The 22,580-nt window shown below is 42.3% G+C and overlaps 2 protein-coding genes across 2 annotated transcripts in view; both read left to right on the forward strand.

Moving 5' to 3' along the window:
- PPP2R1A (protein phosphatase 2 scaffold subunit Aalpha) overlaps positions 1-9,408 on the forward strand; it is a 44,856-nt gene extending 35,448 nt beyond the window's left edge. The window contains exons 12-15 of the mRNA XM_088470948.1: positions 172-326; positions 2,707-2,849; positions 7,383-7,474; positions 9,053-9,408. Coding sequence (XP_088327074.1) covers positions 172-326; positions 2,707-2,849; positions 7,383-7,474; positions 9,053-9,069 — 407 coding nt within the window. The 3' untranslated portion in view covers positions 9,070-9,408. The remainder of the gene's footprint in view (positions 1-171; positions 327-2,706; positions 2,850-7,382; positions 7,475-9,052) is intronic.
- Positions 9,409-18,091: 8,683 nt separating this feature from the next.
- On the forward strand, positions 18,092-20,808 carry LOC148525429 (putative G protein-coupled receptor 33). The gene is made up of 2 exons (XM_088470950.1): positions 18,092-18,137; positions 19,849-20,808. The coding sequence occupies exon 2, from the start codon at positions 19,855-19,857 to the stop codon at positions 20,806-20,808; it is 954 nt and encodes a 317-aa protein (XP_088327076.1). The 5' UTR covers positions 18,092-18,137; positions 19,849-19,854.
- Positions 20,809-22,580: the final 1,772 nt, after the last annotated feature.

Raw genomic sequence — 22,580 nt, forward strand, 5'->3', positions numbered from 1 at the left:
TGGTGGATTCACATAAATACTGTTTCACGTGGATCGTCTGTTACTTTTAGCCACAGTGTAACCCTTCTAGTCAGTTTAACGTGTGTGTGTGTGTGTGTGTATGAAGAATGGAGGGAGCGGTTGCTGCAGTGTAACGTAGTGCTCATTGTGCCTGTACCTCTTGTGTCTCAGTTTATGCCATCAGAGAGGCAGCAACAAGCAATCTGAAGAAGCTGGTGGAGAAGTTTGGTAAAGACTGGGCTCAGGCCACCATCATCCCGAAGGTTCTCGCCATGTCGAATGACCCCAACTATCTGCATCGAATGACGACGTTGTTTTGTATCAATGTAAGGAAACTATATTCCATGTTTGTTTTATTCTCATTGGATTCCACAATTAGATGATTATCTCCCAAATGTTGCTTTATTTATTGACCTTTGCCTTGAAAGACGATGAAACATTGAAGTCTGTGGGGTTTTTTGTGTCCGCTACCTTTACATTCCTCTGTAGGCTTTTTGAAAAGATCCAACCCGTATGGCTGAAGCCACATACTATTACCCTAGTGGATCTGATATAGGACAAAAATGTTAAACTGCAAAGCATGTCAGTTATACTTACTGCAACATCACTAGTCTTGGCCTTGTATGTGAATTCACTAATCGCCTGGCCGCCTTCTGAGAATCCCTGCTATGGACCAAAATCTAAAATAGAAGAAAAACAGAAGCTGCTTCCTAGGGCAGTATGTCAGTCAGTAAGTGACTGATGGGGCTCAAATAGTGAATTAGCCACGTACCCATGGGTAACAATAAATTAGGCTTATCCTGAGTAGCTGGGAAATTCAATGTTTCTTTTTAATTGGAAGGAACAGCCTCAGATAGTTTTGGATGTATGCCCATAGGAGAAGGAGAACAGACATGGTGTAATATTTTCACAAGCCATTTAATGATAAAAATAGGTAATACGTGTACATAAACAATTTGTTTTAATCTGCTTATCAGTGTTGATCTCAATCACAGATGGAAAAATTCCAAGTACAGCAAACTTGTATCCAAGTGCAGATAAAGGCAGTCCAAAAATGAGCAGCGGGGTTATTAGCAAGCTAAGAATAGACCTCATCAAATTAAAGTCAGAATAATCAGTCATTTTAGGCGAAACGCGTTGGTCTATTTGCTCGCTAATATCTTGCTTCTATTTGTTGGACTGCCTTAATCTTCACTTGTAAGTTATTCTGTTCAATGTGTGGAGACCTAAACTTTTATCAGAAGTCCTTTATATTCTCATGTACGTTCCTTATTTTTGGCATTATTTTTTCCTGTGAACATATTACACTATGGCTGTTCTTACTCCTCTGGGCATGCGTTTAAAGATATTTGAGTCTCTCTTCCCATAAAAAAATGTTTAAGGTTTTCTCAGATATTTTCAGATAAGTCTGATTTTTCTCTTTACCCATTAGTACTGGGCTAATTCGGTGTCTGAGCACCATCAGTCACTTAATGTTTATAGTTTATTGCCATAAAGGTGCCTTCTGGTATTTCTTGTATTATTTTAGACTTTATTTGGTGTGTTTTGGGAACGCAGTGTTCCTGCCGCATACACTTCAGTGTTACTTTATTTGTAGCTGTTGTCTAGTTGAATGTTAAGGCGCGTATCCAGTACACGAGAAAAATGAGCGATTGAACGATTACGACATCGTTATCGTTCAATCGCTCATTAATCGAGCAATAATTATCCCGGCAACAACCAGCAATGTGCGTTCCAGCTAGTTGTCGGCATTTGTCATCGCCTGAACATGCAGGCTAACCTGACGATCGTCCGGTTAGGGTGCCTGCGCTGAACGACATATCGTGCAGTGTGGGCACATTATCCACTGCACAGGGTGGTGAGCGATTTCAATGTTGTAATCGTGCAGTCGTTCCATTCTTGTGTAGTGGATACGCACCTTAACTATCTGTTCTGTATATACTATATTGTGCTCAGTGTTCTCCCCAGAAATTTTTTCCAGCCGGGTGGCATCTAAAAGTAGCTGGGTGGGGGCCTTCGCAATTATGCGTGTGCCGGGAAAAGGGGTATCTCCCTTACCAATCCAGCCTGACAAATCTCAGGCTGCTCCCCCACTGGCTCTCAGTCAAAAGTGCCCATTAAACAGTACCCCCTGTAGTTTTCCCCTTTATGCATTGCCCCCTGTTTTTTAACTTTGCCCTTATGTAGTGCCCCCAGGCTGGCCCGCTATGCAGTGCCCACAGGTTTAATAGTGTTCCTTATGCAGTGCACCCAGGCTTTAATAGTGCCCCTAGAGTGGTCCTGGCCCCAGCCCCGCACTTAACTTTGCTTGCTGGCCGCTCCCGCTGCCTCGCGCTGACTGGATCTAACTAGATCCAGCAGGCGCGTGGGGAAGGCTCCTCACACTGCGGGTGACGTCATGACATCACCCACGCAGTGCATCACTGGGAACGCTGGCCTCTGAAGCGATCAGAGGCTTCTTTAGCCTCCAGTCACTTCAGAAGCCAGCGTTCCACAGCGGGGGTCGGCGGGGAAAAGTGCCGGGCGACAGGCTGTTTCTGTCGGGCGATGCGCCCGCAGAAAACAGACTGGGGAGAACACTGGTGCTGTGCTATTATACCTGTACTGTGACCAGGCTGCTTTCCTTTGTTAGTGTTGACTTCTAGAATAATGGTTTGCGGAAGTTTTTTTTAAATTTTTATGCTTTGCTTGGAATTTTGGTTTCAGGTCCTGTCGGAGGTTTGCGGTCAGGACATCACTACTAAGCACATGTTGCCTACTGTTGTGCGGATGGCCGGTGACGCCGTGGCGAATGTGCGCTTTAATGTCGCCAAGTCTCTGCAGAAGATAGGACCCACGTTAGATAACAGGTATTGAGTCCTGACGCTTACGCTCATTCAGTTCACCGTAACGCAGGAAAGATCAGAAGCGCAGTAATCCCATTTAGCAGAACGATCGCTCCATATAGTGTCTGCGGAAGACCAGTCCCAGCCGCACGTAATGCTCACACTGTGCTGTCTTCACAGTATATTACAGGACACAACAGAGGTTTCTATAGGAATGTCCGTGTTTTTCCGAATAGCTCAAATTGATACAAATGGGAGGTTGGGGGTCTAGGGGACCATTGTTTATCAGGTAATCCTTATTTCCTCAGACAAACTTTTTTACAGCAGTGATTCCCAATTCTAGTCCTCAGGGACACCTATCAGTGCGTGTTCTCCAGATCTACTAGTTCAGGGGTCAGGGAACTTTCTCACCTTTTACCCCAAAATATATTTAGATACACCAATGTTACCCCCTTGATTTGAAAGGAAGGAAATCATAGTAGTGCCCCTGTAGTAGAGCCCCCATATAGTGCCCCTGTAGTAGAGCCCCCATATAGTGCCCCTGTAGTAGTGCCGCTTGTACAAAAAAAACGCTTAATCCCCTCTCCTGCATCCTCCAACGTCCTGTCTGCCCGGCTGCTCTTCGGAACTATGGGGAGAGACGTCATGACGTCTCTCCCATAGTGCGCATGGAGAGAGGCGGAAGCTGGCGTTCAAAAGAGAACTCCAGCCTCCGGCTAACACTGCGCTGCAGGGAAGGAGCCGGCTTAGAACCTCAGCGGGCGTCTGGCTTGGAGACTCCCTGCCGGCACAGCCAGGGGGTAATGGACGGACAGCCGGGCATGCATAGAATGAGTCACACGTATGCCCGGCTGTCCGTCCATTACCCCCAGGAATTTCATTTTTACCCCTTGTGGGGTAATTTACCCCTGTTCCCCGACCACTGTACTAGTTGGTGCTCAGGTGTAGTCATTACTGGCTGACACATTTTAAAAAAAAGCCACAGGTGGCACTAGTTTCACTTGCGATACTTGCGAGATCTGGAAAACATGCCCAGGGGTCTCTGAGAAATAGTTTGGAAACACTATTACAGTATAGGCACAATCATTTTAATAGTTCAGTGGAGAAGGAAGATGGAAGAATAAAATAATTCCAGGATATGCAATTATCACTGCACTGTGTTAAAATGATCAGCGACTAGGTGAACATAGTGTACTGAGATTGTCCCCTTTCAGGGAAGATTCGAAGACCCTGCTGATCAGAGCGCAGTGGTAGAAACGGCCAGGCTTGGGTGAATTCAGCAGGCTGTTACTTGGAAGAAATTCTTATTAGTAGAACCATAAATTGTGAATTTACTTTGCCTATGAACCTTTAATGAACAATGCACCTAAGAGTTTTTTTTTCTTTTTATTGGAACGGCAAATTTTAGGACGTCTTTCATTTAATAGGTTATAATTCAGTGCAAATTTGTACGGTTATTGAATTACCAGTTATTTAAATAGCACACACATATTTCACAGCGCTTTTACAGAGCATATTTGCCCCAGTGGAGCTTACAATCTATAGTCCCTACCACATGCTCGCACACACACACACACACACACACACACACACACTAGGGTTATTTTTTTTTTTTTTTTGTTTGGAGACAATTAACCCACCAGTATATTTTTGGAGTGTGGGAGGAAACCGGAGTACCCGGAGGAAACCCACGCAAGCACCCACTCCAAAAAATATACTGGTAGGTTAATTGGCTCCCCACAAAAATTGACCATAGTGTGTGAGCATGTGGTAGGGAATATAGATTGTAAGCTCCACTGGGGCAGGGACAGATGTGAATGGTAAGATATTCTGTGTAAAGCGCTGCGGTATATGTGTGCACTATATAAATAACTGGTAATAATAAGCACAGGGAGACTATACAAACTCCACAGTTGGGCCATAGTGGGAATCGAACTCATGACCTCAGTGCTGTGAGGCAGTAATACTAACCAATACACGGTCATGTGAACTTGTTTGGAGTTCTGGGAAGTCTTCATGGATTTCTAACTCTGCTTCCTGGACGCACAGTGTGGAGCGATGAATGTGTTTAGGACTGGCCGCTGCTATCGTATCATTCGGTTGTAAGGCAGCCTATTGTGAACTTTTATGAAAGTGCCTAGTGCTCATATTTTGCACTAAGCACAATCTAGTGCTCGCATTTTGCTTCGTGTTTAGAATTTTTAAAGTGTTTTTATAATAGTATTTTAAGGATGGAAGCAGAGGGACAATCGAGAGAGTACCCACCAATCAGCTCCTAACGGTCACTTTTTAAACACCGCCTGTAACAGGACAGTTAGGAGCTGATTGATACTTTATCTCTGTTCATTTTATCTCCCTCCAAGGCTTGGTACATAGACCACCTTATCGTTCTCTAAGGTTTGATGCTTCTCCCCTGAAGTCCGGCAGTTCATGTCCTTTCATACAATTTTTTTTAAATCTGCCACAAAGCTGGTTATACACGTCTAGGATTTCCAGTTCTATACAGCGTAACAAATATCATGCGTGTCTCTGAATTCCAGGGAAGCTGGGGTCTAATAGTTTGCAGACCCTGTTATTTAGATCCCCTGCTGTGGGGCCCTGTGTTATGCCATGTTTGTGGATTGTTAAATAGATCTGATCCATTATATAAGGCCACTTATTTTCTGCTTTGTTTAAATTGTACAGTTTGAGGTCTGTTTCGGTGATTCTGTCCGATACATTGTGATTTGTGTAATATGAATGGTCAGATACGTGGAGAAGAAATGTTCTCTCTTCACACTAATTAGCCGGCTATAAATAAAACCCAGCTTATAATTAGATATCTTCCTTTATCTAATAAAGATTCTTTCTATGATTTTTTTCTTTTTTTTTGCAGTCTTGAAACCACTTTGTAGAACGGGTAGCAGTCTGAGCCACTATGTGTCTCTAATTGGATTAAAGTTTTGTCTGAGATATGATCGGAGTGACCCTGCCCTAACCTCTGTTGGAAGTAATTACTAATCCCTAGCTAGATGGATCTGAAACTGCCTTTATACAGATGCTATCAGCGCCTAAACTTCTAACTACTTATTGAAATGGGTGTTTTTTGATTTATTTTATTTTTTTTACACCTCCCGGACACGTTACATTAAGAAACTTCACTTGTTGACAGGTTGCGTTTTAAAGCCTCGGGCAGCGCCAGAATCCCTATGGTACAGCAGTAACAAACATTGCACCACTTAGCCCCACATCCCTGGGAGACGGAGATTTCTCAGAATACATTTTCATGATCGTTATAAACTGAGTTTTTTTTTATTTTTTTTATTTAAAGTTATCCACTATCTGCTCACAAGATATAACTTTTCTGTTTTATTTAACAAAACAAACTTCATACAATTGACACTGTATATCATTATTGTACTGTTCCTGCCCTTTGCCTTATGGGCAGATTAAGTTACACAGTTACATTTTGTCGCCTCATCCTCTAATATTTTCACCTTCTGACGTATGATTTGTATCAAATTCCAGCCTTAGTGTTTTATATATTCTAATCACAGATCTGCCCCCGTCTGGTGCAGTATTTATTAGTTAATCGTTGCACTGTGCGATCCTATGCCACATTAAAATATAATTACATTTCAATGTGTCTCAGAGTAACCTTCACTTGTTCTCATTTGTGTTTGGGAGAGGGGTCCAGAAGGGCCAAGCTTGTCGGTCACGGAGACTGGTCACAATATAGTTCTCCAAATAAAATCGAATTACATGGTGTCGTAAGGGTCTGGTTACTTCGGCTCGTCAGTCTTTGCTCGTTAAACGTGGTCAGATAGTTTTTATACCACAATGTAAATCCTGCTTCTCCAGGCAACATTCACCAAAGCAGTGATTGTCCCTGGGGCTCCTTAATTCACCTCACAGCCCCAAATGGAAACCAGGACATTGTAACTACTGTGGATGGATGGGGGAGTGAGTTGGGCCCGATTACAGCTAAAGCTGGCCATCCACTAGACCAACTTACATCCTGTTGGTTGATTGGAATGAAGATCTGGTGAGGTATGGAAAAAAATGACAATCAGCCATTTGCTCCCAAAGCCTGGAAAACAGACAAACTGTTCAGATATGTTGGTTAAATGTATGACTTAACAATTTGATTTAAACAACCATTTTCTTCTGTGTTCCTGCGCTTAGGAGTAACTGTGTTCCTGCGCTTAGGAGTAAATTGCTAATTATTTGCTCCCGTACTTTACCAGATTTTCATTCCAACCAGCCAACTAGTCAGATGAAAGTTGGTATAGTAGTGTACCCATGTCTCCTCTTAAAGGTTGTATAATTAACATGTATATACTGTACATCGCTTTTGTTTTCTTACTGAGAAATGTAAGTTTAACTGTTCTTTATATCTTTGTAATGTTGGGATGCGATTTTCAAATGCGAATTGAGATTTTATAGCCTGAAAAATGACAGTCCTAATGTGCACAGTGATGGAACGACTAGAGGAAAACTCATCTGTGTAAGGATTATCTCCTGTTACCATCTCTTTATATTTAAAGTAGTTCAAATCTTTGATCTCTGCTGTTTCAGTACCTTGATGAATGATGTTAAACCAGTCCTGGAGAAGTTAACTCAAGACCAAGATGTCGATGTGAAATATTTTGCACAAGAAGCACTTACAGGTATGTAATTGTGGCTGGTAGCTGGTTCTGGTTGTAGGCTGTTCTTTGTTTACTTTTCATTAAAGGTTCTCTCTGCATGTAAGCTCTCATGGGCAGGGCCCTCCTTCCTCATGTTAGTCCCTAGCACTATCCTTTCTTCGAGTGCTCCTAGTCTATTTTGGCGACTTGACGTGTGTGTGTGTTCTCCCATCAGTGTGCTGAATTGTCTCCCCCATACTGTGACTAACCTTCACAGGTCTCAAGATACAATGAGGTACCACACTCCCCTCCTTGTCTGCATCCTACCTACTTTGTTGGTTTATTGGCGTGTTATGAAGAAATGTTTGCTTTTACTATACCTATGTTATGTCGGGTTTCACTGTGTATAATTTCTTGGCATAAACTGTGACTCCTTTAAAAATAGAAGAATAATTCTTATTAGGTTTTGAAAATAGTTCTGTTTTAAATAGCCCACGTAAAACTTTCCACAGAAGCGAATTACCTCAACTTGGGTTATTTGGTGTCTCCCTACTACCATGCAACTCACTCCTGGCAGAGCATAGGTGGTTGACACCCGGTCTCTCTGCTCACAACTCGAAGGCTATTCTATTTGGGCCACAGTTTTTTTTTGTGTTTTGTTTTTTTTCAGCGTCCTCGAGATTTAACGCAACTATTTTTTTTATTTTACTTTTTGTAAACTAAACCAGCCTGACCTTGTTTTCAAAAACTATTGCTACTTCAAGTCTCCAAGGACACATCGCTGAAATCTCGCCACTGCTCGCAACTCGCGGGCTATTACATTTAGGCCTGGGTCTGCTATAAGAGTTTGGCAACATTCACAAAGGATGGGCCAAATTTAATAGGATTGGAGTTTAGAAAATGAGTTTAGTCGTAACTCTCCCAATGTAATAGTGTGAGTACAGGCAAACCCTCATGTTTTTAGACTCCAAACTCTCATAATTTAAACTCTCATTCAGATGTTTCCCCATTTTGAAGATCAAACTCTACCAATGTTAGTGTGAGTGTTCGCTGCTAAACTCACATTTTCTAAACGCTCACCCTATTACATTTCACCCGAAGTTTCTCTTGTAAGTATATACCCCAGTGTATTATACCTTGGAGTCTCTGGCCTCAATACTTTGGAAGACCAGGGACCAGTGAAAAGCGCAGAGAAGTGGACTAGTGGAGGAGTTGCCCTTAGCAACCAATCTGCTTTGAAGTGACATTTATCAAGTACAGTCTATAAAATAGGTAGGAGCTGATTAGTTGCTGTGGGTAACTTCTCCACTGGTCCACTTCTCCACTCTTGTCACTGCTTGATTCATAAACCCCAAAGGTGTCGAAGATACTTCAGTAACGATTACAAGACAAATAGTGTCAGAAACTGAAGGCAGGATCATAAGCTAGGCTAGGTAGAGTAGACCTTGGACGCTATAACCATTCCCTCCATCTGTACTTTCTGGTTAGATTGCTGTAGTAAGTTGCCTTAGGACACACAGCTTTTAGCTATTGTGGTGGAAAAGTTTTGTACAACTTGTGTTAAAATATAGTTTTGCTTTGTTTCCGTGAGAGATAACAGTATATTCCTTTTTCTCCTAGTGCTGGCTCTGGCATGAGGATATCCATTTTCAGAAGCCCACGGTTGACACACGGCTAACACTAGGGCAACACTCTTCCCCGCACGACTCCCACACTCGTTTGTGCTCATTTGGCTCTACACCATAACCAACCTTTGGTTCGATCCTGCTCAGTGGTGTCGTCTTCTCTCCCACAGCCTCCTGGATCTCTGCTACCTTCCCATATCGCTGAACATTACTCAACAATAAATTATCGGCTGTGACTTTCAACCCTAATATGCTATTTCATTGTTCTGACCGATGCCGAAGGGGATCATTTGTTCATATGGGGTGCTTTGTTTTATGATGAGGAATAAACGAAGTATACTTTGGAAGGAACCTTGGCAGCTTTTTATTTTTTATTTTTGTGAAATATCGCTTTTAGGCTTGTTTTTATCCCTATGCAGTGCTGTTAAAAAGTTCTGGAAATGGTTGGGCAGCCCTCTCAGTCCACCTGGGGCTGATCTCCTAGGTATCTGTCCAGCGGAAGCTTTCCGAGTGTTGTCTGATGGACTGACAAAGGATTGCCAAACCTTCCTCCCATTTCATGGATCTGACGGAGTTCTGCACTTAAAGGGTTGAGAATCCTAGGTATTTTATAACACTACGTTTTCATATTGTAGTAGGTTGTTCGTCTTCACGCTACTGTGTTTTTGTCTGTGTAGTATTTTACGCTTTTATGTAATGAACTACAACAAGTCACACACTTATGGCTACAAGCTTTCTGGGATATTTTCGATTCCTTCTAAAATGTCAGAGGTTTGGTGAGATAAGCGAGACTACAGAAATTACCATTCACTAGTTGTCAAACTGCACCTGTTTTGGTGAGCTAATTGAAGTGTAACAGGCTATTGTTTATTACCCAAGCTGCCTCGGTTGTACAATAAAAAATAAATTTAAAAAACAGAAAATGTATTGTGTGGAATGCAATGAAATAATAATTTCTGTGTATTCTACAGGATAAGTACAAATTACTGTAATGTGGGAAAAAATGTATGCAGATCTTGTATCTAGAACAATAGTGATTCCACTTACATGATCAGTGTTCCAGGGTGGATTTTTTTCTCTCCACTCCTGGTTTCCTGAGCACATTTTATAGTGGCTTGTTCTAAAGGCGAGCGGTTCGGTTTTGGCTCTGATCTTCCCGCCATGTTCTGATCTCTTTTTTTCGCGAAAGATGACTTTTTGCCTCATTTGGATATTTGAACTTGGCGGTAAGATCCGTTCACAAACCAAACCGTTCATCACTAGTTTGTTCTTATGGCAAGGCAATGCCATGCAAGTATTGAGATATAGGGCTGAATTCAATTAGCCCCATTATTTTAGCAGGGGGTGAAAAAGGGTAGTAGCATCAGGCTTTAATGCCTGGGGCTATTTCATTCCAGCCCCTTTCACCCGAGACCCTTTTTAACGCCCGTTTAAAGTAACGTGCTGGCTGCATTCAGGGCTAATTAAATAGCCTGGGGGAATCAGTTAGCATGCAGTAAATTACTGCGGATAATTTAATTCCCCCCCATAAACTAATAAACGCAAAAGATTTATCATAATGTGATCTGGCACAATTCAGGATTGACTCCAGATCACTTTTAATGTTTGCCGTTGGATAATAACAGTATCCAGAGAGTATCTGTATCAGCTGGGAGGTAGTCGGGTCTTCTCTTAACCGGCAGAGCTCCACTGGATCGTTGGTGATTGTCAGTGGAAGCGTCCGGTTTATTCGGAGTGGCTCCTGGCTCTCTGCACACACTATCAGTAAAGTGTTTGCCATTGGAAATGAGTGTAAAATAAATCTGTCCCTGCTTGAGAAATTGTCTGTATACAGAGCAGGTGTAGGTATAGAACCCGCTTTGCACATGCAAAGATTTTCTACAAAGTTGCATTTGCTCAAACCACTTGAACAGGACCCATCTGAAACAGATACTTTATGTCTTCTAAATGCTGGATGAGGGTTTCCACTGCAGCTTCTGGTAACTCAGAATGAATCCCATGCATCTTGCGTTTGATTTGTGGGAACAGTAGGTCGCAGGGGGCCAGGTCTGGACTGTACGGCGTTTGACCCAGCTCCTGGATGCATTCATGGGCCAGAAAGTCCACCACTTTCCTGGACTTATAGGGACCGGCACACTGTAGCAATGGAGAAGAGCAACGCAATCGCGAGTTCTTGGACAGAGTCTAGAAATAGCTTTCAGCACTTTCGGCAGGCATTGGTTGGCGTATCAGTGACAGTGCGCTGCTGCACTAGTGGTACGGTAGCTGCATGACCAGTCTTTGCCACAAAAACAGCGGCCATCTGCTTGGCCATGCTGCCCTACTGTCGAACTTTTGTCGACGCACCTCCAACTGGGGTCCACTGGGCCAACTGTTTGGTCTCGGGGTTGAAACTAGATCCAGGATTCATCGCCACTGATTATCTCCCAGACAAGTTTGAGTGGCCTTCATCAAACCTAGCCAGCATGGTGCTCGAAATTACCCGAGCCTCCTGTTCCCAAGTCAGATGATGGGGCACCCACTGTGCAGAAACCTTGCTCAGGCCAAGCTTTTTGTGGAGTATTGAGCAGATGGATCCCAATGAGATGCCGATCTCCTCTAACTGGGCCGAGTTCACCCTGGCGTCCACCTGAACTATGGCCACACAGCAGCAACGTTGTCCTCTGTGCTTGTGGACACAAGTCAGCCGCAGCACTCATCTGCCAGGGAATGTCTCCCGCGTGAAAATTCTGCAAACCACTCACACAGCGGTTCAGTATGGTGCTTCCTCCCCAAAAGCAGCTTGCAGTCGGACAAAACCCTCTTGCTGTCGCAGATCACTCTTGTAGTCTTAGAAGATCATGGCTCTCCAGTGGCCTTTTGAGTTTCTTGAAGGAAGTGAACAAGCTGAATTTTTTGGTGTGCAATGCTGCTTCTACAGTATATGGTTCTGTGCCCTGAATTTCACAAGAACTTTAATTACTGATTATAGGGCCTGGTTCATTACTGATCGCAACTTGGACTTCCTTTTGTTTAAAGGCCTAAACTTCCATAAGACTAGATCTCTTTAAATCCTCTATCCATCAATGATCATAATTATAATAAATCTATTTGAACTATACAACACTAATTCAAGTCTAGAACTATAACTATGATCACAATATTTGCAATCCACAATCTCCATTTAGCCATGCACAAGGCCTTTGTTTAAACCACATAGCAGCAGCCATATTTAACAAAACTGCAGACTCCATTCTACATGGTTATTACTTATAACAAACCTGTTTGAACTATACAATCGATTATAACTGATAGTATATCACATTATACAAACTTCATAATATTCTAATCTGGCTAGTAATTCACAACCCTTATGGAACTATTACCAGCTGATATCAAACTGAAATATACACATTCTACAGACTACAATAGTCCATCCAGATTCCATTATATAATATTTCAGAAGATATAAACTATCAACCAGTGTATAGTACTTATGAGTCTATTACAATACAATTGGCCACTACAGAATTCACAATAAACAGTATATCTTGCTGTGTATTCACTATCACAGTGCTGTTTCACAGAATAGTACAAAAACTCCATTACAATTCTCTTTCCTGCATGCTGCCCACTAAACTCTTTACCAATACAACAAGTATACACAGACTATTGTACACTACAGCATAGTTTATGCTACATTACAGACTTGCACATATAGCTAACTATGGTAACAGGATGTAGTTTGGAAGCCAACGATCTAAATGCCGACCGCCGGCTTCCAGACTTTCTAATCCTGGCGTGGTACTAATGACAAGCGTCAAACTCTTCGCCTGTCATTAACCAGATGCCGGAAGACCGACGCCCTGCATGCCGAACGAAGGTAAGCCGGGCACGAACAGCCCTTTTAGGTTTAGGGCTCCTGGGGGGACTTGGGATAGGCACCCCCCTCCCCCTCGGAGGGTTAGGTTTCGGCTAGGGGAAGGGGGGGGTTAAGCATCCCCGGGGGGATGGTTAGGGTTAGGCTCCCCCCCCCCCCTTCCCTGGGGGACCTGGGTTGCGGGGAAGGGGGGGGGGTTAGGCACCTCTGGGGGGAGGTGAGATCAGGCTGCGGGGAAGGGAGGGGGGTTATTCACCCTAAAGGAGGGTTACGAGGTTAAATTAGGTTAGTTTATACTTACCTTTAGAACAATTGGGATCTTCAGCTTTGCTGGGCTGCTGCTGTCGGGATTTGAACCGCTGGCCATGCGGCCGGCAGTAATACCTACTACACCCATGGTAACAAATCGCTACATTATAAGGCATTTCAAAGCATAATTAACCATCACACACATGATTTCAACTACATTTTCCCTGTAAGCCATGTATGGTTTGAAAGACAGATACTTGTCCACCAGGTAGTCTCCATTGAGGAGTGTTGATATTCCATCCTTCTGCTATGGCTGACTGTCAGAGACTGTGCTCCTGTGTCCTAATTCATGAGCCCTGTGTGAATGAGTGAAATGCTGTTTTCTCCCCTGTAGGGTGTTTCCTATAACGGGCTTTTCAAACCTTATTGTGTTATGTAGGTCCTTAGGCAGGAAGTGGCCTATATGTGTGAACTGCTAAGTCGCTGACCAGGTCTAATATGTAAATGACCCTGATAAACCAGTTGTGAGCTTGCTATACTGACTATAGAATAAGTAATTTAATATTATGTCTAACTGTATAAGAATGTAATACTATATATGGTGATATTAATATACACACTAACACATACAATTTATTTTTATGTCACAGCTTCCTGCATGGGCTGGAGTCACAAAGCATATATATCACCTTGACAAAGCAAAGGGGCACTTGACCCCTGAAAATGTTGGCTGCTTTATACTATTATGTATTGATTACAGTTTGCCTTTATTAAAAAAATCTCAGAATGGTGCTCGTCATTCATTGCTGTAAACTACCATTATGAGCTGTGAGGAGAGCTGGGCTATTTTCAATTTTTTTTGTGTGTGTAAAATATATATATATATATATATACACACACACACTACCAAACCATACAATTATTAAATTTTTTGATGTTGCAAGTGCAGGTCTATTCAAACATCGTGGAGTCACAGGGCTTATATATGTACGTGAATGTCTTGCTGATTGGACTTACAAGTCAAGTCACAAGTGGCTGTGCTGCTTAGTCAATGACTGTGTTTAGGGGATGCACACTTCTATATGCTGTTCTGTACTCTGCTGTGTAGGCTGTGTCCAGACTCACAAGTCGAGTACAGCACAGCATATAGAAACGTGCACCCCCCTATATGCAGTCATTGACTAAGCAGTACAGCCACTTGTGAGTCTGGACACAGCACAGCCTATACAGCAGAGTTAAGTGCAGCATACAGCGGCGTGCAAGACAAGGAAATGGCGCTGAGTCCTGTTTGCGGTGCCTTTTATATTGAAACCAAAATCTGCGAGGGTGATTTTGTCTTGAAGTGGAATCTGAGTCAGGTGGAAAGACCTGAGCTGCCGTTCGGTTTCATGCTGATTCCTGATGTTTGGGGGGGGGGGGGGGGGGATACCTTTACATTGTTTTATTTTTCTTTTATATATTGCAAAGATTTACAAAACTGAAAGAAAAGTTCTGTTATGCGTATGATTACACGTCTGTAAAAGTGCGGAGTTCAGTTATAAAAAAAAAAAAAAAAAAGGTGAAAATACTGAACTCATTTATTTCCTGTGGCTATGTATGTCAATCTGTGGTCTTTTTCTCTGTAATATCTATATTTACTCTTCCTGATGTTAAAAGAAGTAGAGAACTGTTCCTTTGCTAACTGAAGATTCAAGAATAATTTGAATTGATGTATAATGTGACACTTGTTTAGACTTCAGGTGGTCTATTTACTAAAGTGCAGGTTTTCTAGAATTGGTGATGTTACACATAGCAACCAACCAGATTCTAGCTATTATCTGCTCTAGAAGGTGCAAGATAAATGTTAAGTAGAATCTGATTGGTTGCTATGGCCCTTTCGTAAATATATCTCTAGGTATGGAGCATAGAGCTCTATTCAAATTTGTGTGTATCCGGCTTTGTCATACAAAAGTAATGACAGTTATATTTTATTGCCAAAAGTCTGTGTTATGTGGTTTCACTTATACCTTTAAAAAATAAATGTACATCCCACTGGTGACTTCATCCGTGATCGTAAAACAGGGACAACCTATAGAACTGTATGTGAGGCCTGCTGAACTGATCAGGTGCATTGGAACTAATAATCGCTATTAATAATATCAGTGGGTTTGTTGCCTGGCAACAGTGTTAGAAAAACGTTCTTTTTTTTTTTTGTTAAAATAATAACCTGAGCTCTTCAGATTAACTAAAGTAAAATCTAAATGTCCTCTTTCAGCAGAGTGTCTTCTATAGTGATATACTTTGTTTATTGAATGCTTTATCTGGAAAGGAGTTTTAATGGTTTCCTAACAAGGATGAGAAGTCTAGAAAATGTATAGAAAAAAGTAAGATTTATAATAAGTAAAGTCTTTAATGTTGCTCATATCTGGTCTGCACACTAGATCTAAAAATTGAAGTTTGGTTATTTTGAGTTTCTATAATACATACTACAACTTCCCTGTGTTCCTAATTATTTTGCATGAGGGTTCCTCCTCCGCTTTGTATTCCTTCATCGGCTCAACCGTGAAAACCCATAACTGACCATGAGAACTCGCTCTTTACAGAGTCGCAATGCGAATGAGCTAGAAGTGGCGTATCACCTATTTAGAAACCACAAAGTCTAAGGTCAGACCATGGGATCTTTTCATTTTAAAAGATAAAAGAGATACGACGCTATCGGTTAATATGGTTAAGGGCATTTTATTAGAATAACAAAAAAAAAAATTGTATTTTATAATAATAAACCCATTGGATGGCATCTAATTACACCTCTGGATCTGCAGCCATGTAGTCATAATGTTGATGTTACAATGGTGACAGTTATGATGTGGACATTGTTAAAAAGGGGGGTATCCACTAGGCAATTTTAACAAGCGATTGCACGATAACGATGTCGTTATTGTGCAATTGTTTGCAAATCGCGCATGCATCGGGCATGTTTTGGTCGGAAGCAACCAGCGATGCGCGTGCACGCTGGTCACTTCTGACATCTATCATCGCCCGTAACATGACGATCCCGTCAGGTTCAGCATGTGTGGGGATGATGGATGTGCCTGGACTGAACGAGTGAACGTTCAGTCTAGGCACATCACTAGATATACAAACGAGAGCATGATTGCAATGTTGTAATCGTGCTTTCGTTTGTATATCTAGTAGTGGATACCCGCCTAAAATGTTGACATTGAACATGTTGGCACGTGCAGAATATTGACATGTTCATAATGTCAACATCTGAAATTTGGCGTGATATTATAATTAGATTACAATCAGTAACGTGTGGTGAGGTCAATGGCTGGGGAGGCACAGATGGAGATGGGTCTGAGTGCTGGGAGCCTGTCTCACCCCCTGCTCACTGTAACTCTTCAGTGTCAATTGAGTCTCCTACCTGCATCACTGTGTTCTCTTGCTGCAGCTACCAATCTCTAAACACTGCAGGGCACTTCCTGATCACATGACACTCTTCTAGCTCAGATCTCTAAAAGTTGCATTGCACTTACTGGGCAAATGGCACATCCAATGTGTCCATCAGTGCTCAAGGCATGCCCTCCACACTCAGAGGCATTGCCTCTATTCGCTTTCTTGCTGTGCAGCTTACTGCCTGTGGTGTGGCCCTGCCCCCCGCTCTGCAAGCAGTGTCTGACTATAAAGAAGAGAGGTTGAGCTGTGCCTGCCTCATCTTTCTACAGCCCCATGGAGCTCTGCAAAGCTGGTGAGTGTTAACTATAGTAATGATTACAATAAGAAAAGAAGATATTTCTAAGTTATAAATATCTTTGTATTCTAATAATTTTTATATCAAATCTTGGGAGTATGACCGTGGAGGCTCTGCTGTCCCTGCCTACCTTGACTGCAAGCCCCTGATTAAAATGTATTTCCATATCAGATTTAAGGTTCTTAGGAGAACAAACAGCGATAACCTCAGTAACAGGTAAATGAAAGCCAAAATTATAACCATCCAATAAAACAGCTGCATCACATCTGTTTGGGTACCAATCCAAACATCTTACCATGGTACCCAAAAAAAGAATAGAGGAAGCCTTACTTAGCAACTGAAGGTTCAGGAGACTTACTCGATTTGGTGGCACCACCATGATGGAAGCCACTTAAGCCAGGATGTGCCACTCGGCAACACAAGCAGAACTGGTGAAAATTAAACCTCTGTCCTTGCAGACAAGTCAAACTATTGAAGGCAATGCATTCGCCCCTTGCTGAGTTTTGCTCTGTAGGCCGAGGAAAGCCAAGCAGCCAAGTTTCTGGCAATGAACGTGAAAGCTGGGTGACCTCAACCTACACTACCTCATCCGGACAGCCAAAGGTCCTAATCAAAAATGCCATCTTGTGCCCATCAAATTTCTTTGTCATAACCTCTTCACAATATGGTTCTTCCAGTCAATTACATATAATGTATCAAGTGAAGGTATCTAATGACTTGGGATGTTCACCAGGTCGCATCTCTAAATAACAGGGGTAAAAGATTCTGTCACGGTGCCAGAGCCTTTGCTCTCTTGTGTGCATGTGCCACTTTCCCGATAATCACTGGGAAGCTGGTGCCTCGGAGATGGAGGGACCCTCTTCACCTTCCAGGAGCAAGGTAAGATGCACGTTCCGCTGCTCAGAGGAGGGGGCTCGCTGCACACTGGCCCCCTTGTGTGTTAATGCGCCACTGGTACAATTCACTTTAAAGCAAACATTTAATTATAGCTTTGTGGCCCTTATCATTATAGAAGATTCTACAAAGTTTAACTAGATAAGAGATACAGAAAGTACTGTAAAAAGAAGAAACTTTGTGAATGTTGATGTTCTCTGGTTTCCCTTCTTGATGTGAAAGTGGAAGTTTGATTAATTTGTAATTGTTCAGTGAAAACCACAACTTCTCTGTGTTCCTGATAAACCTCTTCATCATCTCATTCTGTCGCTGGTATCATACAAGTGAAGGTGCACTTTTTGAAAGAAGGTATGTTTAATAGACATTTTCTTCAGCATTTGTCTCTGTTTTTACATGAATGCAACCCGTGCCGTAGTGTAGATTGTTGGGGTCCTTGTAATAAATACTAGGCTGGTTTTTATAATGCATTGAAGACATCAATAAATGCAGGAAAATACATAATGAACATTTATATGAGACATGCAAACTGCATAGTGACAACAAGCAACACATAGGCAAGGCTGGTGCAAGGTGTCTGGGAGCCCTAGGCAAAATTTCACCCACCGCCCCGGCTCCCTCCAATTCATACTATGCCACACCTTAGTGACGCCAATTTATAATATGCCACACAGCAGAGCCCCAAAATTATACTGTGACTCATAAAACTGCCCCCAATTAATAACATGCATACTTCTGTGCCACAGATTCATTACATGCCACACAGCTGTATCCCCAGTTCATAATTATGCTACACATCAATGCCCCAAATACATAATATGCCACACATTTGTGCCCCAATACATAATATGCCACATAGCTGTGCACCAAATTTATTGTATGTCACATTGTCGTGAATTATGCCAAACAATGCCCCAAGTACATATGCCCATGTGCCCTAAATTCTTTATATGGCATACAGATCTGCCCCCAATACGTTATGCCCCGATATATATTTATACCACACGTGTGCACTAATATATGTCGGCACCCTTTACCTCACCACACACACACTCGCCCTGCCAGCACTCATTAAACTCACACACACAGGCTAATCCTGTCAGCACTCAATAGAACCACCAGACACGCTAAGCCTGTCTGCACTCATTAACACATACACACAAGCCCCCCACCACCTACATACACTCACCCACCCATTAATCATTTCTCACCAAAAAGGCACAACATACCTTACCAGGACCCATTCAGCTGCAGAATCTCCTCATGTTGTCTAGGGGAGTGGAGCTTTTCATGTGAATGACAGCATGGCACCAGGAGATAAGGATTGGAGGAGAGTGAAGGGGCCACTGCTGTTGACTCTACCACACTAACAAGTGAGAGCGCAGTGCCAGGGGCTGGGGGAGTTCCTGCATCAACCTTGGTCATCAGTAGTTCTGGCCGGCATTTAAAGAGACATCTTTTTATGTGTGTGGACTCTGCGGCACCCTCCAGTGGCTGGTGCCCTTAGGCAGTTGCCTAAAGGCTGCCTTATGGTAGCTCCGGCCCTGCACATAGTAGCTTATGTAATAGAGTACAAGCTGGAGCCACTACCGGAATTCATATGAGCATTCCTGTATCTTTAAAATTGGCAATCATTTTAAAGGCAACACCAAGATGGTTTTGCCTTTAAGATGATTGCCGCTTTAAAAATATGAGAATGCTCGCATGAATTTCCACGGCGACGTCAGCTCGCTCACTATTACATAAGCCCCATAAACGTAACAATAAACGCATTCCTTTGTTGTCTTCTTTGAAGCGAATTCATCAAAGGTTTTGATGAAGTAGAATTTTTGAGCCCTGTCATTCTCTACAAAGAACAGCGCCAAAGCAGTCAGCCGTTCCTGACCCATAGACGTACATAGATGATTTTCAATTTTGAAAATATTTTATACTGCAAATACTATAAAGGACATATATACTGTATAAAATGGAATCCTTACTGATACTATCGCTAACCGCTAGACCACAGAACAGATTTGTCTTCATGAACGTGGCGTCATTCTTTGTTATTTATGTCTTGCAGTACACAATGACCTCTAGTTATCACCCCAGTGCAAGTAATGGAACAACTTACGAGCCCTTGACGACATCCAAGATAATATCAGCTGTGCTTCTGCTGTTAACATTTGTGTTTGGATTGGTTGGAAATATTTTATATCTCTGGGTCCTTTGGTTCCGGATGAGAAAAACTATAAACACAACTTGGTTCTTTCATCTTATTTTGGCCAATCTCTTTTTCACGCTTATCATTCCATTTATTACTGTTTATTTTCTGATGAAGCCCCACTGGCTGTTTGGACTGTTTATGTGTAAGTTTGTTAATGTCATTTTGTCATTAGCTATGTACACCACAGTGTTTGTCCTTACAACCATCGGTGTTGACCGTTACTGCTTGGTGTTTCATCCGCATTGGTATAGAAGTCACATGAATCCTCAGTACGCTTCCATTATCTGCCTGGTTTTGTGGATTGTTGCGTTTTTGTTTAGCTCTCCTTATTTTATCTTTCGACAAGTGAAAGATGATGACAACAACAAAACTATCTGCTACAATGATTTTACCTATTTTGAGAAGTGGAATGAACAGCGGGTAAAGTGGGGCCTATTCAGCTTTCGTTTGTTAATGGGTTTACTAATTCCTTTTACTATTATTGCAAATTGTTACCTCCAAATATTTATCAAGATGAAGAAGGAACAGCTGGCAAGGTCTAGTAAGCCCTATAAGATAATTGTCATTGCAATCCTATCGTTTTTTATTTGCTGGACCCCTTATCATATATGGTACGGAATGTCTGTGGATGGGAGATTCCAAGAGGGAGTTCTGCAAACTTTACAAGTCTTAACAACATGTTTGAGCTGCATCAACTGTTGCTTTACTCCAATACTTTACCTGTTCATTGTGGAAAGCTTCAAAAATATGTTCAGGAAGTCTGTATTTGATCTCATTGAGTCGGTTCTTAAGGAGACGTTTACCGAAAATAAATAACAGTTACTGTCTGATATAAGGGATGATATAGAAGACAGGAGGAAACATACCTTGTTGAAATGGCACAAATTTGGAAAGAATACACAAATAGTAAAGATACTGTAGAGCCAAGCTAATTATCTGATGTTATTATAATTCAAATGATATATCTTGAAGTTCAGATAAACTTGAACCATATAATTCAATTATTTTGGTCATATCTGTTGTGGAATTACTAAGTAATTATATGGAAAAACTCTGGTGCACTCTGATATAAAGCTGCCAATGTAAATGAGCTACTGTTCCCACCGAGAACAATTGAAAGTAATCATAAAATGCAAAAAAACAGTCATAAAACAAACAGCGCTAATCAGAAGATTCATACAGATGATTATAGTCCTTGTTTAGTCTGTCTTCCTGTCTATCATCGATATGCAGGGGCGTATCTATAGTGGGTGCAGGGTGTGCGGGGAACAGGGGCCTCTGGGTCCAGGGGGGCCCTGCACCGCACACACTGCACCCATAATATTACTTACCTCTCCGGAGTCCCACGTTGGCGCGGCGTCCAGCGCTATAAAATGACTGGAAAATGGCCATGGCGGCCATTTTCCCGGTGACCTGTGCAGACACTATAGACTCTGGGCAAACTCCAGTGCCCAGAGTCTATTACTCTGGCGCTGGCCGCGCACAGCTCAGTGCGCTGCCGGCCGGAGAGGAGAGGGCCCGTGTCGGAGACTGCACACGGGCCCCCTCCTCACTAGAAATGCCCCTGTCGATATGTGTATACATGGATTGCTCTGATGTTTATCCGATATTATCTCTCTCCAGGATGCATATACATATACAGGGAGGTTTATCCGGAGACTTCCCATATACACTCTCTTTGAAGCACCGAATCTGGTGCCAATCACTGTACGGTTCCAATTCTTATATTTTTCAGTCTGAGTGATCTCAGAGCACACTACATGTGAAAAACCTTTTTGTAAAAATTATATTTGTTTATTTTATTATATGTCATTAAATTTGCGAAAGTACTACACTATATAGTGCTTTCTCTCCTTTTCTTTTTATGTATATGCATCCTGGAGAGAGTTAATATCGGATAAACATCAGAGCAATCCATGTATACACATCGATGATTGACAGGAAGACAGAGACTAAACAAGGACTATAATCATCTGTATGAATCTTCTGATTAGTGCCGTTTATTTTATGACTGTTTTTTGCATTTTCTGATTACTGTTGTGGAATTAGTTGGGTTATAATTACTGTAAATGTTGTTTGCCCATATATCATTATAATATAACATTACAGGTTGAGTCTCCCATATCCAAATTGCTTGGCACCAGAAGTATCATATTTTTCTGTACTTTTTGAATATATACATACTATAATGAGACATCTTATGAGCGGGACTCAAGTCTAAACAGAGAATGCATTCATATTGCACCTTATACACACAGCCTGAAGGTAATTTTACACAATATTTTTTAATAATTTTATGCAGCAAAGTTTGTGAACACTGGGCCTAATTCAGACCCGCTCGCGAGCGCTGAGCGCTCGCAAGCGGGTCGATGTTGGCCCAGTACGCATGCGCACGAGGGAGCCGGCTCCGTCGTGCGCATGCGCGAGACCCGGATAGCGGCGGCCAAGCCGTCGCTATGAGTCTCGCTACAAAGGGGGCGTGCTGTCGATGGTGAGTGACAGCATGCCCCCTTTGGTGGGCGTGTCGGGGGCGTTGCTGCCCAGGCGGAGGCATTCCCATGGGAACGCCTACCGTCTGGGGCAGGCCC

Source organism: Taudactylus pleione, unplaced genomic scaffold (genome assembly GCF_031769625.1).
Source record: "Taudactylus pleione unplaced genomic scaffold, aTauple2 ptg000108l, whole genome shotgun sequence".
Lineage (NCBI taxonomy): Eukaryota > Metazoa > Chordata > Amphibia > Anura > Myobatrachidae > Taudactylus > Taudactylus pleione.

Coding starts and splice junctions, on each gene's coding strand:
- LOC148525429 (XM_088470950.1), top strand. CDS start 19,855: ATGACCTCTAGTTATCACCCCAGTGCAAGTAATGGAACAACTTACGAG.